This window comes from Gouania willdenowi, chromosome 4 (genome assembly GCF_900634775.1).
Source record: "Gouania willdenowi chromosome 4, fGouWil2.1, whole genome shotgun sequence".
Classification (NCBI taxonomy): domain Eukaryota; kingdom Metazoa; phylum Chordata; class Actinopteri; order Blenniiformes; family Gobiesocidae; genus Gouania; species Gouania willdenowi.
Genome location: NC_041047.1, coordinates 32614115 through 32631819, shown reverse-complemented (window position 1 = coordinate 32631819; position 17705 = coordinate 32614115). Strand labels below are relative to the sequence as shown.

At 37.0% G+C, this 17705-nt stretch overlaps 1 protein-coding gene across 1 annotated transcript in view; it reads right to left on the bottom strand.

Annotated features, from left to right (window-relative positions):
• tmem131 (transmembrane protein 131) overlaps nt 1–14200 on the bottom strand; it is a 50429-nt gene extending 36229 nt beyond the window's left edge. The window contains exons 1-5 of the mRNA XM_028443915.1: nt 13953–14200; nt 6303–6364; nt 5939–5982; nt 1616–1684; nt 719–839 (exon numbers count right to left, since the gene is read on the bottom strand). Coding sequence (XP_028299716.1) covers nt 719–839; nt 1616–1684; nt 5939–5982; nt 6303–6364; nt 13953–14073 — 417 coding nt within the window. The 5' untranslated portion in view covers nt 14074–14200. The remainder of the gene's footprint in view (nt 1–718; nt 840–1615; nt 1685–5938; nt 5983–6302; nt 6365–13952) is intronic.
• Between the last annotated feature and the right edge of the window lie 3505 nt (nt 14201–17705).

Genomic DNA, 17705 nt, shown 5'->3' with positions numbered 1-17705 from the left:
GAGTTAAAAACAAAACACCTAGTGTTTGCATACATAGGATGAAGCTGGGACACAATGACAGGCTCTATCCCAGTGCTGATGCAAAGCATATGTGTCACAAGAGCATGTGATTACAGGAGAAATCTCAAGCGCATAAAACGCCTTAAAGCTACAGTGACATGGCATCACATCACTGCATTTCTCAATAAAAGCCAGTTACAGCAAACAAGAATGTAGGAAGAGATGAAATCTTTAACATTTTTAAAATCAGTATTCCTATTGAAAACATTTTTTCCAAAAGATGTTATTATGTTGTAGAAGGGAGTGGCAATCAATGTATCACTGCATCATGAGTATGGTATAAACCACCAAGGTTCTTTATTATGTATTTAAGTCTTTACCACAGTCTACTCACACACCAACTCATTTATACACAACTTCTTAACAGCGGCACTCAACAATAATGACATGTTGAAGTGACACATGATTTTGCTTTGTGACTCTCCATACATCATACCAGTTTACTGCAGATGACTTAATACAAAAGGCTTATCTGAAAGACAAATAGGTGCGGTATCTACTTAGTTGAAGTGTTTATGATCATTACTAGCACTTGAAAAGTGCCAAACTGGCTGCTACACAAAAAACATCTGATTGTTTTGAGAATAATAGGTTGATTCAATTTGCAAAGAAGAGTAGCATTAAATCAGTTAAGGATTTCGCAATGTTCACTACTTACCCTATTTTGGAAAAATGATGCATGAAAATGTGCTGTTGTTGCTGATATTGATATCAAACTAATTTCTTCTGAGCTAGGATTATGTAAATAAACTTTCTCCATTTTTGGCATTCCAACGGGCCTGTAACAGAAGAGAAGAAGGTGATGCAAGGGATGTTTCAGAGATCAGAAAAGAATATTATTGTCGTTAAAAAATCATTATTTGAAGCAAATTCTTTTGGACAACACATGAACACTGAATAACTACAACAACTTTATTGATGGATTTCTTGTGGACTATGACTTGATTTACAAAACACGATGATAATTTACTCATGGCTACATAATACACATAAGCAGTTCTCCCAAATATGGCCAGCATGCCATTGCTTATAGATTACATAATCTAACAACGTTGCTGCATTTTCACTGTAAGAGAAAACAATGGCTGGTATGCTTCTTTAAAGATCATTCTATCATTAGGCTGGCCAGTCTTTGATCTATAGGGACTGGTATTACAAATACTTTGATTATTCTTGACACATCATAGGCAGGGTTAGAATTTCTCAAAATTAATAAGTGGATTGTTTTGTGGAGGAAGATCGACTAGAGAGGGCAGGGTGAGACAACTGGGTCTCTCGTCATGGCCCTGTTCCTCAAAGTGGCCTGAATCTGTACTTGATAACACACTGTAAACCTGGGAGTGCACACTTGATCAAGGTGGAATGTGCTCTTAAAAAACTAGTCATCGTGAAGCGAGGTGACGCTTTAGCATTCCATTGATTTGATCTAATCCATTAATGCTAACTTGTTCAGGTCTTTGGCATAGAAGGAATAATAAATTAAGTAAAATAAATAAGAAATGAGAATCAGAGTAACTCACAGCAGAAACACATATTTCACATATATCAAACTCACTGCTCGTGGAAGTCCAACATTGGAGGTTCAAATCGTATAGGTCGGCAGTTCCCACGGTGCATGGACGTGCTGGAGAAGTAAACAATGTGTGACAGCAGCAAAAGCAGGCAGAAAAAAGTAGTATCCATGTCTATGTGTATTTCAAACAACTAGAGAGGCTAAACACATGAGCACAGACAGTGGTCCTACTCCCAGTGTTTTTAGAAGTTGAAAATAGAACCACTCCCGTCTCTTATGAGCTATTTCCATATGTAAAATCTCCATGAAAATCTATACGCTGATGAAGAGGGACCTAATGAAAGGCAGCTGGAAAAAGAGATCTCTCCGTGTAACTTATGAACATAGATTGCAGACAACCCTCCCACCCTGACATCTCACTGAACCCGTTTAACAACAGGTGTACCTTACAATAGAAGAGGCAGTCCTCACACAGAGGAAACTCACCACTTTGTTGCTGGTAATACAGAACAGTGTAATTAGAGCCAGTAGGTAAATCCAATGGAACAGGAAGTTTATAAGTGTAGACGTGGCAATCTTTAACAGGACTGTACAACTGTCATTTGCAGATGTGGACAAACCACCCAAAAACAACCACTTTAAATCCAGAAACTATTTTACTAACAGTTGAACATTTTTCATCCACCAATGCTTCTGTTTCACAGCAGTGTTAATGCCATCCATTATTAGGTAACAACACCTTGGAGTCAGACATTTTAAGGGAGTTTGATTTCACTCCTTACAACCATTGCTTCGTGTACAAGACAATAGCCAAACTTTCAGGTGAAAGGATTAATTTGCCCTAATTTCTCAGCTATGCAGAATATCTGTCATCTTAAACTCTGTCCTCACATTTCCCATTTAATATAACAAGTACTGACAAAATTCTTCAGGGATTAACAATTTAACTGGATCCTGGCTGTGAACTGTGCACTCCCTTTTGCTTGACACTGCAGAGCTAATATGTTGAATGCTGGTGTGTAATTGAAGTCGTTTGGAGGAAGGGTGGGGGTGAATCTGGGCTTTAGATCTGCATGTGTTCACTATTGCAGGCTTTAGTAAGTGCAGGGAGGGCCAACCCAAACAGTACACTCCAACATGACACACACACACACAGTCTGTCACCATCGAAACAATAATTATCAATAATAATAATTGTCATAAGTTGTGCTCCACGGACAAAGTCAAAATACATTAGGCTCCTCACAACATCAAAAGCTGTCAAAGACATTACAGGCACTCCTGTAGAATGTGAACAACCTCCATACAGGTAACATTGTGTGCAATGTCTTTACAAAAACTTAAATTGCCACTAACGGCTTTAAGAGCTAAATTCCCATTTAGTGCAAATTGTATATTTCTTGAACCAAAGTTATTATAGTTAATGAAAACTAGAAGTAAAAAATGTTTTTTCAAAAACGATGATAACCAACTGAAACTGTGTTGTGTGTTTACAAAACTGACTTAAAGTTAAATTCCAGCGATAACATCCTTGTTTTTGTCTTTGTAAAAGTATGTTACTCATAAGCTTGTTAGATTGGTCTATTTTTTTGGCTCTGCTGGTTTACGCAGCAGAACAGAATCTCATGGTCTGTGGCGTCACCTGTTGCATTCTGCCAGCTTGCTTAATGGCTACGACAAAAGTTTGGGAAAAAAACAGCAGAGTTAGGGCTGCACGATATTAGAAAAAACAAAGCTTTACACAATTAGGATTTTTGGGCCGATCACCAATCAGTGAGTTTAAAAAAAACTAGCATCATTCAGATCATATGAATTCAGCTTGTTTTTTTTTTAGGTACCGACCAAATTCCTTTGGTACTACCTGATACAATTTCACGGAAAATCAAACAGTGTCTTGTGACTGTGAGGGAGTGGAAGAGTTGAAGAATTTCCATGCAGGATCTGAACATAACCTTTGTTATCAGAGTGTGCGTGTGTGGGTGTGTAACTGCGAATTAATGCGCTGGCCGCTCGACCAGTGTGCAGAGTGAGGGAGCGTGTGAAAACGAAGCAGATCGATTATAAACTGTATGCCGTTTTGAGTGATTGGCAAAAAAAACGTTGCAGCTGTTGAATTAAACCGGAATCCCATGACATACTCAATGACTGCTGTGAAGCAAGGGAGTTAACCGCGAAGCTGAGGAAAGCTACCTGCGATGTGACTATTGTGCACACGTACATTGCATTGTTGATGCTCACACGACATATTGTGCAGCCTTAAGCGGAGTCCTATTTAGGTTTTCTTTGAATATGACTGTTGTGCGATAGACTGGTGCCCTGTCCAGTGTGTGCACCCGCCTAGTACTTAATGACAGCTGGAGATAGGCACCAGCAAACCTCATGACCAAGAAAAGAAGCAAGTGGGTTGGAAAATGGATGATTGTGTCAAAAGGGATCCTCCAATCTTTTTACAAATGTGGCCTAAACTCTTTGAGATCTATGCCTAACAAAATGCATTATGCACCATATTTGTTTTATTAACTTTTAAAAATGGGACTTTACCATTTTAAAACTTGCATTCTGTCATTTTAAAATCACGTAATTAACTCACTGACTGCCAAAGATGTCTAAAGACATTTTTTGGTTTAGCAACGTGGAGTGCCATTCCCATCTATAGACGTGAATTGTGTTTTTCGGCTGGGGTTGCTATCGAGCTTGTATCATGATGTAGTAACCAACTGGTGCCATGTAGGTGGCAGGAGCGCACCTTTGGATGAGAAATTACCCGTGTTGGGCAGAGCTCAGAGAAAGAGGAAATAAGTTTGCAAGACAGAAAATGGCGTTACGAGAGTTGATGCTTGAAGTTCCCAGCAGCTCACAGCAGCGCACACTCAACCAGAGCATGTGTGGAACTAAGTGGACTATTGAACGTGTCGTGATGTGAGGGAAAACGATCAAAAAAGGGGGCAAACGGTGAGACTCGGCATGTCCAGGAAGAGTAGAAAGTTGCGTGTGTGGACAATGACGGGGGAGAGACTTGGAGGAAGGCCCAAATACATAAGAAATCCATTAAATTCTGACCTAGATAGCAAAAAAAAATAATTTTGCGATCAAAAGCCCAGTCTCAGTGTTGTTTTTATAGAAGGAAACCAATGTTGAGGTGTCACTAAAGCTAAAAAAAAGGCTTCAAAGTCACTAATAGGTTAGGAAAAATATGTTTTTTTTCAGCTTTTTGTCACAAACTGGCGATTTGTGTGAAACTTGCCTCTATTCAACTGCTGATTGCGAAAGAACAAATCAAGCTAAAAACAAAATTATTTTTTCTGATGTAACTAGAGGGTCTAATCTTTCAGAATCTGGTTTCAGATATCATAGAACAAAATATTCTGTGGGTCTTAAAATATGGGGTTGGCTGTTCCGAAAAGGGCTGGCAGTGAATGAGTTAATGACATCACACACACCCATTTGCCTGTAAACATCTCATTGTTTTCTACTGCAGTGAAGCATTCAGCCTTGTTTTTTAGATTGTTGAGCAGCTTTTGTTGTCAAAATGCCAATTTGTGCTGCTTTTGGTTGCTCTAAATTATCAGGAAAAGTTAAAGTCATCGATGTAAACAATGTAAATAATCTATGACCACAGGGGGCGACAGCTCCAACACTGCTAGTTCGTAGCAGACATAGAAGCAGAGAAGAAGAGCTCAGTGCGCAGGCTGACACTCTGGTGGCTGAAGTTAGCGACTAATCGCTGACTGTTGAAGACACACAAACCATGAGGATAGAAGTCCATACAATTGACGTAGTAAGCCTAACTTAATGGTTAATGGACTTGATTTATATAGCGCTTTATCACCACACTGAAGCAGTCTCAAAGCGCTTTACATATCAGCTCATTCACCCAATCACTCTCACATTCACACACCAGTGGGACAGGACTGCCATGCAAGGCGCTAGTCGACCACCCCCAACCTCTCGATCAGAAGACGACCCACTACCACCTGAGCCACGGTCGCCCAACTTAAATCCAAAATATTTAGAGAATTATATCGGTTCCTCTAAACTTTTTCTCTTATAAAAGACGTCTAAAAGAAACAGATCCTTCTAAATATCCACCCAGGAAGGGTCCAACAACAGGTGTCACACACACGCACAGAGCAGTTTCCTTCAACTAATGCCACCAATGGCATGTTTCAACAGAGAAAAAAGCCGTGGATGCAAAATGCTGCCAACTTGCTGCTTTCAAGAAGCAGCTTTATCACCTTGCAGATGAAAGTGGTTATGAGGTTTTAAATCCAGTCAAAGTTTTTACAATCTCAAAAAACTCTTTTGGGGTTTAACTTGTGCTACATGTACTAAGTGAGGTGTGCTGCAAAATAAAACATGTCTTACCTTTGTTGATGATATAAACTAGTAAAATCAATGTCAGACTCTGCCTAAAAAAAATAAAGAACAATATTATTTTTAAGTAACCAGTATAACAGAAGTTTGGGATGTGACAGATTCACTCTAGAGCTACTTTCTCAAAATAGTTATGTTGTTAAGATTTCTTAGTTTTGATAATTAGGTTATAAAATTTACTGCAGTGCTTTTTGTTAAAAAAAAATAGGCAGGTTTTTGTTTTTGCCATTTTTTTCCTCAAATTCAAGTGTGGAAAAAGCCAGAAGTTTTTCAACAAAATTGAAATCAGGTTTTTTGTAAAATATATATTTTTAATGCTTTAATGCAGTGAAATAAAATCATTAGATTTTCTTACCTGTAAAAGGCTTCCTTCACCAAAATGTAGAACTTCTAGAATAGTGTCTGACTGAATGAATGCTGTAAAAATAAAAACAGGCCAACAATGAGTTACTTTCCCTCTGATCATCATTAGATTTTAATTGTGACAGTTTTCAATCGAAAGTCAGATTATAGCTATAGCAACAGAACATGCAAAACAATCATATTGAAGAACGTGATATCTGCATTGAAAACCATGGCTTATTATGTTAGTTGTGAACATATGAACAGAAATGGTCTGTCATTGCAATGAGCAGACCATTTCAAAAGTACATTGAAAACAGGAAAATAGTGGTCACCCTTAGAATACCCAAAACAGCGTGTGCCTATTTAAAGTTGCAGTATGCAGAATCTGTAAGACTCATGAACGCTATGGCAAGCTGTTTTAACATTTAATAAGTAGCTGTACTTGTAATTGTGAATATATATAATTCAATTTTGACATGTTATAATTCTAAGTCCACATATCCACAATGTAATTCTGACTAGTTGCAATTCTAATGAATGGTATCTATAATTGTGATTGCACTACTAAACACTATTAATTGTAGATATCAACAACTCAATTCTCATTTATGGAAATCGCCATTGTAGATAAGATATCTGAAACTTCATTACAACTAGTTGTTCCATTGACTTCCATTCAAATTTAATTTCAGATATCTACAATTCAATTTTGACATGTTACAATTCCAAGGCAACATATCCAGAACATCATTTTGACTAGTTGCAATTGTAATTGTACAATTCTATTCCCACTAGTATTAATGTTAATTGTAGATAACAATTCAATTCTCACTAATCATAACGTTAATTGTTGATATGTCATCTTGAGAATGTAACTAGTGAGAATGTAATTTTAGATATCTACAATTGCATTGCAGATATCTAAAATAATTTGCAAATAACTTCATTAAAAATCCTACAATGTGATTTTCTGGATTTGTTTTTCTCATTTTGTCTCTCATAGTTGAGGTATACCTATGATAAAAACAGGCCTCATCTTTTTAAGTGTGAGAACTTGCACAGTTGGTGACTGACTAAATACATTTTTGCCCCACTGTATATGCCTGTTCAGTGACAAAGCATTTACATTTGATTTGATTCATAACTTGCTCACTCATGCTTTCCTCCTTGTGACACCAGTAATCGGCATTTGTTGAATATTTCTAAGTTAGACGTGGCTGATTTTAAAATCAACCAATGGCTAAACAGTTTGACCCCACGCCCACATATCCGAAATGAATGTACTGATATGTGTAACCCTAACCCACATATCAGATTAAATGTGCTGGCAAGCGGTATTAACATTTATTCAGTTTGTTGATATCTGAAATGGGAAAATTTTGAAAAAAGTTTTTTTAACATGTGGAATTTGAATCTTAGATATGAAAAAGGAATGGCCGACTGCTCCTAATTAATTAACTTTTAAAAAGGCAGTATTATGAAAAAAATTACTTTATAATTGTTTTTGCGACAGTGATACACATTCCTTTAGCCTAATTCAGAGGACCAAAGTTGGAAAAGTTCTGTTTCCTCCCTCCATTTTGTAAAAACTCAGCTCTAAACAGGCGAGTTGGATTTTTGTCACGTGACGACACAACACAGAAACTCCTCCACCCAACAATCCTGGCTGCTCCTACCCTACATAAGAATGTGAGCTCCTCCCTCTCAAACTACCTCACAGGTAAAACAAACACTACGGTTTAATATAGAATATACATTAGGCCTGGGCCGATAACAGATTTTGCTGGATGATATATTGTCCCACAAATTATTGCAGATAAACAATATTGTTGACATTTTTTTAGACTAAATTAACCACTAATGTAATGATAACATATAATAATGCAATCACACCCTTTCAAATGCAATGAACTTGCATTTATCATTAGTATTTTTAATTTAACATTGTAATTGGAATGTTAAGAACTTATTTTAAACTAATAAAACAAACATTGAAAATACAATGAACTCAGTCTCTGCTAGCAAAAAAAAAAGCATTTTAATAAATATCACAAACAAAAACAATAAAATAGACCCCCTCTCTGTTAAAACCACCTCAAATGCAAAATCACACACAACCAAAGCAATAAATAAAATGGCTATCAAGTCACTCAAAAAATAAAATTGCACTTGCAATAAATATGAAACATTGAAGCACAGAAGTATATAGTTGTACATTCCTAAACAGGTAACACTTCCAATCTAGTTAGAACTTTTGTAAACAACAATGCTAGCGGCCCCGCCTCCCCGTTTCATTCTGTTCCGTTTTCATTCAGTCTTAAACCATACAGAATGAACCAAATAGTTTATAGTTCACTCCGTTCATTCCACTATGGAACAAACATGCTCAGGTGCTGAGGGCAAACCCCTTTATCACCCAGCCTGTTTGGAGGCAAAAGATGAGGGAAAACCAAATACTTAGACTTAGCTCGGTTGCTAGCCCCGCTTGGCATCCCCGCTTCTGCTTCCGACCACACCACTTATGTCTCCTCCGCTGGCGGACACCGTGGGTAAGAGGCTCCGCTGCCTCACACGCCACTGGGTGTAGTCGGCGTAGCAATCCGTAGCTACGTAGTAGGTCCACAGTTGCCGCATCTACCGCACTAAAACTGTTGGATTTACCTTAATCTAAGATTGCGTGGCGGTGGTATACTATTATAGAGTAATTACCTGCAGGTTCACTGAGAAATTCTTAGAACTGACTGAGTTATCTGCTGTTTAACATCCATTGCTAACACTAGCCTCTGCAGCCGACAGGCTTGCTGCCAAATACGCATATGGCAAAATACCAAGGCTGGTAAAAAAAACGTCCTTTTCCTCACGATGAAGGCGTTTAAACCCAATTCCATCATTTCCGCGTTCAACAGGAGATTCCGTTTTCATTGTTCAATTCCGTGATTCCATTAACGTGGATTTGATAGGGCCCTAGTGTAGTTGTTAGCTCACTCAGAGACTTGCTGTAACACAAAATGTGTTTTCTACATTTAACCCGTCCCTGGGGATCAGTGAGCAGCCACGGTGTAGCGCCCATGGAGCAGTTAGTGTTAATATAAAGGACTAATCAACATCCCACAGTGATGGACCAGGGAAATAAGAACCAATGACTCTCCGATTACATGCCTGCTCCCTGTCCCTTTATCCACAGATAAAATATTTACGTTCACTAAATAGATTATCCAGTATATAGATAATCCGAAGCTCTCACAATCAGTTCCACTTTTAGTAGCTGTTACACGCCTCGTACCGCCTTTGACATGATCTGACATGTTTGTGATCCAATGCGACGCAGTGGTAGGACAAAACAAATGATTATCATCTTAAATAGACTATTCCTGTAAGTGTCTGAAACAGATGACAGACTCAACTGCTGATGTGATAAACACACAACTAGGAATGTAACGGTATGAAAATTTCACACCACGGTTTTAGTGACCAAAATTATCATGGTTATCAGTATACCGTGGTATTTTTAAAATGTCTTCAAAATGTTGAAAAAACACTGATAAATTGAAATAATTTCACCAAATTAATAAAATAGATTTGTTATATATTGAAGTCTTAAAAATAACTACCTGAACAAAACACTGCAAAGTTAACATTAACAAGTATAAAAAACTGCAAGATAAACATTAAATACAGTAAATAAAACAGACATCAAAACTGTGCAACATTAACAAGTCACAGCACAAATGTATCAAATATGCAACATTAACAATAACCACAGGAAAAAAATAAATAAATATATATATATATATATATATACACACACACACAAGGATGTAACCGTTACATCCATACGCACAACGTGGAGCAGCATTTGTGTGTGTGTATATACAGTGTATATATAGGTTCAAAATAAACATTATAGTAGAAATAAAAATAAATAAAATGCAATAATGACCACAGTAAAAAAAAAAAAAAACAAAAAACACAAAAATAGATCAAAAACTTAAATAAGTTTATACCACTACTACCTTTATTTTTTAATGAAATACAGCAAGAAAGTGTCAAACACTCAGTGAAGTCACTGACGGTTAAAAAAAAAGAAAAAACATCTCCGACAGGCGGAAACATACCGCTGTCTACCAAGCACCACGTCTGAACAAACCCACGTATACCAGAACTCTAGTTAATAAGTACAAAGTAAACAAATGTGAAGCTGAAGAAACCCTAAAAGTTAACATTTGTTGACATGTCTCTCTCTCTGAGAGACAGAGAGAGCTGTTCTGTGCGTGTGCATGTGCAGGGGAGAAACGCTGTAAGGATTTTCATTCAATCCTCTTTGAATGACTGATAAATCACAATCACAATTATTCTACTGTACATATTTGAAAACAAGATTTTTATGCCAGCTGAATGTACAGCAAGTGTTTAAAAGTATTTCTGCCAAGAAATAACGATTCTCGATTCTGATTCTTTGAGTTGTGCAGGTCAACAGGTCACAGATTTCACAAGATATTTTTTTAGTTTGAAAAAGCCTTTACACAGGCCATTTTTATTAATTCACTTAGTTGATATAGTTTAATTTGGTTGCCGTAATGTAACTAGGGTATTCAATTACAAAGGTCCCCAACTGTAACTGTAAAAGTGAAATTTGCTGAAATAAAACTACAAACAAGTTGGCATGAGTCTAAAAAACAAAATGCTACAGGTAGATGTGAAACTAAATAAAACAAACTCAAACCCTGGAACAGTCATGTGACAAATCAATCAATAGTTCTTGTTGAGAATTATTATTATTCTGGATACAGTGGAAACAGAAACTATAAAAATAGTTATATTGTGAACCTGTTTATATTGTAGGGAACATATTATATAACTTAATGCAATTGGAGTCTAAAGCTACAAAAACACCACTTTAAAAAAAAATAGACTAATAGAAGACCTCTTTACAGTTATTTGGGTCATTCTGCGTGAGTGCAACTTGCGGCGATGACGCGCTGGTGACGACATAATCCAAGATGGTGGCGGCCCGGACTACAGCCGACACTGTTTAATAAGAGCCTTAAAAGACATAGATATAATGAAAAGAGTGGATGGACGGAGGCATCAACATGCAGACTTTCACACGGACACACACAGACCTATTAAATACACACGGACCTCGGTAAACGGAACAGGCTTTCCCCGGCCGGCAGGCACTAGGACCCAGAGGCGGAGTAAATGCGTCCTCGTATTGCATTACAGGCTGTAATATCATCAGTTTATCATTTTACCTGTTGTTAGAGCTACTATATTTACCGGGGAGCAAATATTTTTCCTGGTGATTGTTTTCTGGAGTTTTACTGGGCTTTTTACCGGTAATTAGTTTCTATCGCTCTTGCGCTCCGCGGTCCAAACTGAAACCACACAAACACAAACACAGGAAGGTTGTGGTCATTATACGGGGTGGATTAAAGAATGAATAAAGGATTGTTTTATCCCGCTCTTCTCCGTGTTATTATCATATTATAAAAAAGTTTAAAAATAGCAGGAATTAGTGCTGGTCTCGAACGGTCTTGAGGGAAACTCCCGAGTCTGGGCAGCCTGAGTCCAAGACAAGACCGAGTCAAAATGTTTCGAGTCCGAGACGAGACCTTTAAAATTTGGTCTCGAGACCAAGACCGGTCTCGACTACTACAACACTAGAAATCAGGTGACATTAATGCTGTTCTCATACATCTTTATATGACATAAATAATTAAAAAGGTGAAGTCAGAATAGTCCATGACACTACAACATATCTACCTTTTAATTGTGTGTACTTTATTTTTGACATACATTTTTGTTTAATTATGAGTTTTTTTTATTTATTATTATTTATTCGGTTTCCTAACAGGAGTAAAAAACTAATATTTTCTTTTAAAAAAATTATAAATATTTCTAAAAATACAGAATTTAAAAAATGAAAGTGGAAAAAAGAAATTTGGAAAAAATAAAACGGATTTTATAGGGCCCTACGGATTTCTTATCTTACTGAACCACGAGCAGTATTACTTGTAAAGATAAGTTTCTGTGTCGATAGTAATCTGCCGGTCTTTCACAGCAGATGGCAGACAAAACATAGGAAAGCATGTTCAGTCTTCCTCTTTTCCAAACATGTTGTTGTGTTGAAGTACAGACAGTATGATATGGCTCATCAGAAAGACACTGTGATGCAGAATACTTTGAGGATTAGGTGTTGCAACATAACTTACGAAGAATAAACCCTAAATATTTACTACTTAGCACATCATGCAATCATCTTTACACAATTTACCCCATACATAGTTTTTAATAGTGTAAGGCAAATGACAGGCTTTTCCCTCACTGAAACAAGATGCACACATTTCAACAGAATATGTTTTGTTTTATTTTGCAAATTTAAAATGCTTAAAGTTTTGAAGCTTAATTTCCAGGTATGCTTTTTAGAAGCTGGGAACACCTGATGCCAATACTTGAAATTGGAGGATACCATTATAGGAAGTGGAAGGGGTCCTAGTCAGTTGTCTTATTGGTAGCAGTGCACTGGTTAAGGAAGCAGGCTTGTAATCGGAGGTTCATAGTTCGACTCCAACCTGGGTCATCACTGTGGGATGTTGAGCAAGTGCCTTAACCCTAACTGCTCATGTTGTATGTTGCTTTGAATAAAAGTGTCCGCTAAATGAAATTGTTATTGTAATCTTATACTGACATTAAGATTATGCATTACTGTGTTTGAGGGATACATTTTTCAATGTCACTAAAATTACCAATGCATGTTTACAACATGTTCATGAACATGGATTTACTTCAAGTAGCATTAGTAACCTAAACCGGAAGTTACTGGGTTATTAACGATGGACACAAGTTTGGTCAAGTACGACTATGAGTTTTACTACATTGCTCAATAGAGCGAAATCAGGAAGTGTTAACATTAAAATCGTTTATAGATCACATGGTAATTTTATACCATGGAGCTGCAAATAGATCTACACAATTGTTAGGCAATGATAGAAGGATATTGTTTTTTTTTTTTCACTTTCCAGTGTAATGTTCTATTCTGATATGTGGTTAGAGAACATAGTGCAAGTGTCCGGTATCCAATAAAAACAGTTTATTAAAGAAAAATGAGCCATACTGTTTCAGAAGTGGCATTGCTTGCATTGGACTGGAATGACAGCTTGTCACTGTGACCTGACATGATGAGCGGATCTGACAGCAGGGAAGCCTCAGAGCCGCTGGGTAAACACTGCAGCCTACAAATTAAAGGGCTAAGCCACGTTTACAGCACAGGACACAACCCGGGTGTGAGGAAGTCCCCTCATACAGAAGCTGCTGTTCATCAACATCTGTATTTGCCCCAGTTCTAATGAGCTGCCTTTTTTTCTTCCAAATAACAGTTTACAAGTTGAGGGTTAGCACTTGATTTAGCCTTGAATTAGCCTTATAAGGAAGAGACCAAAACACGACAAGGAACTCGTGAAGCTAACTATGCTGTCCAGGTCTCAGGCCGCACTTCTCCTCTCACATGTTAAAACAAGCCCCTTATTAAAAGCCCATAAATAATAAACAACACAAGTTTAGATGCGCTAACGCTAGCGTTAGCACTGGTGACGCTAACGTAGAGCCACACTCAGTGGAAATGTCTACGGAAGTTAGCCTGGTAGGCTAAGTTACAAACCTTGTTTGTTAGCCCGCGTCGAGTGAATAAAAGCAATAAATAACATCCTCAGTAATCCCGCACACGCCGTCCTTCTGCTCGTGTGCAAGCAGTGACAACTGGGACCTTCTCGGCTCGCCATGCTATCGTTCAGTCCGTTACATTAACGACCGACAAAAAACCTCCGCTGACTCTGTCAATCATGTCCACGAGAAACACTTAACTGAGAGGCAGCAAGACCGGGCAGGCCGCCGACACTCTCCCACCTCTACCGGTCACAGCGGGAACTGTCACTGGGCCACGCGCGGTGCTACGAGGAACTGCGCCCACTATTTTAGTTATTGGAATGTAAATTAATTTAATAAATAATATATCTTTATTTCAGAATCAGGAGGATCTATATCACAATAAAAAAAAAACAACACAACAGTAAACAGCAGCGTAAAAAAGAAGATCCACAATGTTCAGTGTCCAGAGGCAAAAGTTCTACAGTAGTCTTCAGTACTCAAGTAAAAGTTTAGATACTTGAATAAAAAATTATTCTGGTAAAAGTAAAAGTATAAAAGTTGCTCCCATACTTGAGTAAAAGTGAGAAAGAAAAAAAAAACGTACACGCTACTAAATGTACTCAAGTAAAAAAGTAAAACAAATGTCCCTTCAATAATTCCAAACCAGCAAATTCCATATTATTTTTTTAAGAACTTGTATAATACTGGTACATGGTTACCTTTGAACACCTGGACAATTTAGCACTCATAATAAATACAATTTGTAAATTAAATCTGTCAAGAAAGGTGCAGTGGATGCATGGCTGGATGTTTTCAACTGGGCTCTCCAATTAAGATGCAGTATTCCATTTCATTTGTAGGCAGTGGAGCCCTTCACATGAGACAAAATCACCAATGATTATAAACAGATACCAATACATGAGTGTTTGCATATTTCTATTCAATAATAACCTTCCTTTTTTTTTTTTTACCCTGCTCAGACAGTGCAGCCATGTGCTAAGCTAACCACAATGTGCCTGAGTCATCACTGGTATTGAGCAGAGGTGGCAAAAATACTAGTCTTCAGTATTCAAGTAAAAGTATAGATACTTGGAAAAAAAATGACTGGTAAAAGTATTGAAGTTGCTTCCTTAGTTGAATAAAAGTTAAGAAACAACAACAAAAAATATATGCTACTTAATGTGCTTAAGAAAAAAGTAAAATGTAAAACAAATGTCCCTTCAATAATAAAACAGGGTTTTTAAACCAGCAAATTTCAAATCTTTTCTTAAAAAAAAAAAAAAAAAAACTGGTACATGGAAACAAGTTAAATATGTTCTTATGTTACCTTTGAATAGCTGGAGAATGTAGCACTCATAATAAATACAATTTGTAAATTAAATGTGTCAAGAAAAAAAGTTCAAATGCTCAATAAAACCCAGAGCAGCTTTGAGTTTAAAATTTTTAAAAACTTGAAAATGTTAACCATAAAACTAAGGGACCTACCAAACACAAAAAAGCTCAAACTACAAACATGCATCTTTACACTTTGTGGCGTAAGCTTAGAATGTCTTAAAAGTAACAAGCTCATTTTTAAAATGTAAAGAATAAAAAGTACAGATTTTTGTTTGAAAAAGTAAGGAGTAAAAGTAAAAAGTTGCCAAAAAAATAAATACTCAAGTAAAGTACAGATATCAGAAAAAATAAATACTCGAGTAAGGTACAGATACCAGAAAAAACTACTTAAGTACAGTAACAAAGTATTTGTACTTTGTTACTTGTCACCTCTGTCAGTGTCAAACATACAGGCAAGTTCGCCAATGGTTCCACAGTTTGAAAGGAAATCTGACAGAGCTGTGTACAGGGTTAGGTAAAACCATCATAATGTCATTTTCTGACTCAGGTGTCCCACACATACATCTACACATCAGGTTTCTTAAAGCAGAGCAGGTAGATACCACGGCTGACACTGACAAACACATGGCTGGCACTGGAACTTCTTGAAGCTCTCAACAGCAGCTTTATGCTGTGGTTATAGAGCACTGTGAGATTTCTAACACTGCTTTGTTTATAACAACGCCACAGGTAGGGAGTATAGAAAGTACAGATCTTCACAGATGGAGAGCACATACTGAACTCATGACACAAGATATTTTTGTTATTCATTGTGTATATTTTAATGTCCCCAAAGCATGTCCTTATTTATAAATGATCTTTTTTCAATCATCAAATCATTAATATTTCGAGTCTATTATAGCGCACTGGTAAGTGTTTACTTGATTGTTTAATGTTTATACTCATAGACCAATGTTCCATTTTATTCACACAATATTGGTTAAACATTTTGATATATTTGTCTTACATTTTAATCAATATTGACTTCAATCAAGTCTATTGTAGTAAACTTGGATATTTAATGTAATTTAAATGGCATTAAGTTTTTTACTCCCTTAATCCTATTCACACCACTTCTAAAAATACTCCAATTTGGGAATTGATTAAACTAAAATCCTTTCCTTCTACTTTTTGCATTTATATGTTGTTTACCTAATCACATATACCAAACAAGTGGACATATACTGGATTTACACATTTAACAGTCAAAGGCCAATATTGAGCCATATGGAATACATCACATTTTAAATCAGAATCAGAAAGGATGGGGGAGCCATCTGCAGCCAGCCGCTGGGGGGCGCGCACGAGCAGCCGTTGTAGGCGCCGCACTCTTCCATGCTGCAGCCGCTACAGTGGAGGGAGGGGGGATGGAGGGCCAATATAAAGTTGTCCTTTTTCGTAATGAGGGACATTTGTAAGTGAGTTGTGAACATGGACTTTCTTTTGGATATACTGTAGCATCCATCCATCCTAACGTCAAGGAGAGTCAAATCATGTCATCATCATGAAATTACATTTTTTTTAAAATCCTATCTGTACATTAACTAACAAGTTTAAAAAAAAAAAAACATAAATCTAGAAAAGCCTGCACAGCCCAGATATGAGATTTGGACATGATCGTTTTCAACAATATTAGTATAGATTTTCTGGCAGCAATTGAGACCTGTGGACATTGGCTATGTCTCCTTAAAACACATGCTGTCTTGGGAAAGATGTAGCAGCAATGGTAAGGTATGGTAAGGTTCGCTATACCACTTGTGCCATCAATTGAGCATGCTCTTAACCGTAACTGCTTGATCATTGCAAATGAGAACTTGTTGACTTGTCTGATTGGATAAATAAATAAAATATAACGTTACATGCTGTTAGAAAAATAATGTGTGCGCCAATTTCATCTGGTATTAACTGCTACTTAGCTTAGTAGATAGATTTCCACCAAACTTCTTTATATAAAGTGGCATGTTGACTGGTTATTGATGACCTTTGTGATCACACAATGTATCATATCCTTATCTCTTGTTACCAGTTCATGAAAGATATTTCATACAGATCATGGGGCAAAGAAAGGTTTTCAAAGAGTGGAGAAACTGAAACCAGAGTAATGATTGATAGAGATAAATCTAGATTACTGCTGACAAAAGGTGTTTATGGATAAACGCAGGAGTAACTAAGATAACACAAGAGCAGCATGTGATAAAACCAGATCTGCTCCTCAGGAATCTTGAACTCGTTTCTGTCTTTGACTTTTTGCTTTTCTGTCAGAGCTTGGCCTTTATCCTTAAAAGAGTAAGACATTTAAATTAACTCTTCTTTGAGTTGTGATTTCTGTTTGGATAGTTTAAAGATATGGATGCTAATATAAACTGAAATTGCAGATAAGAAGATAGATTTT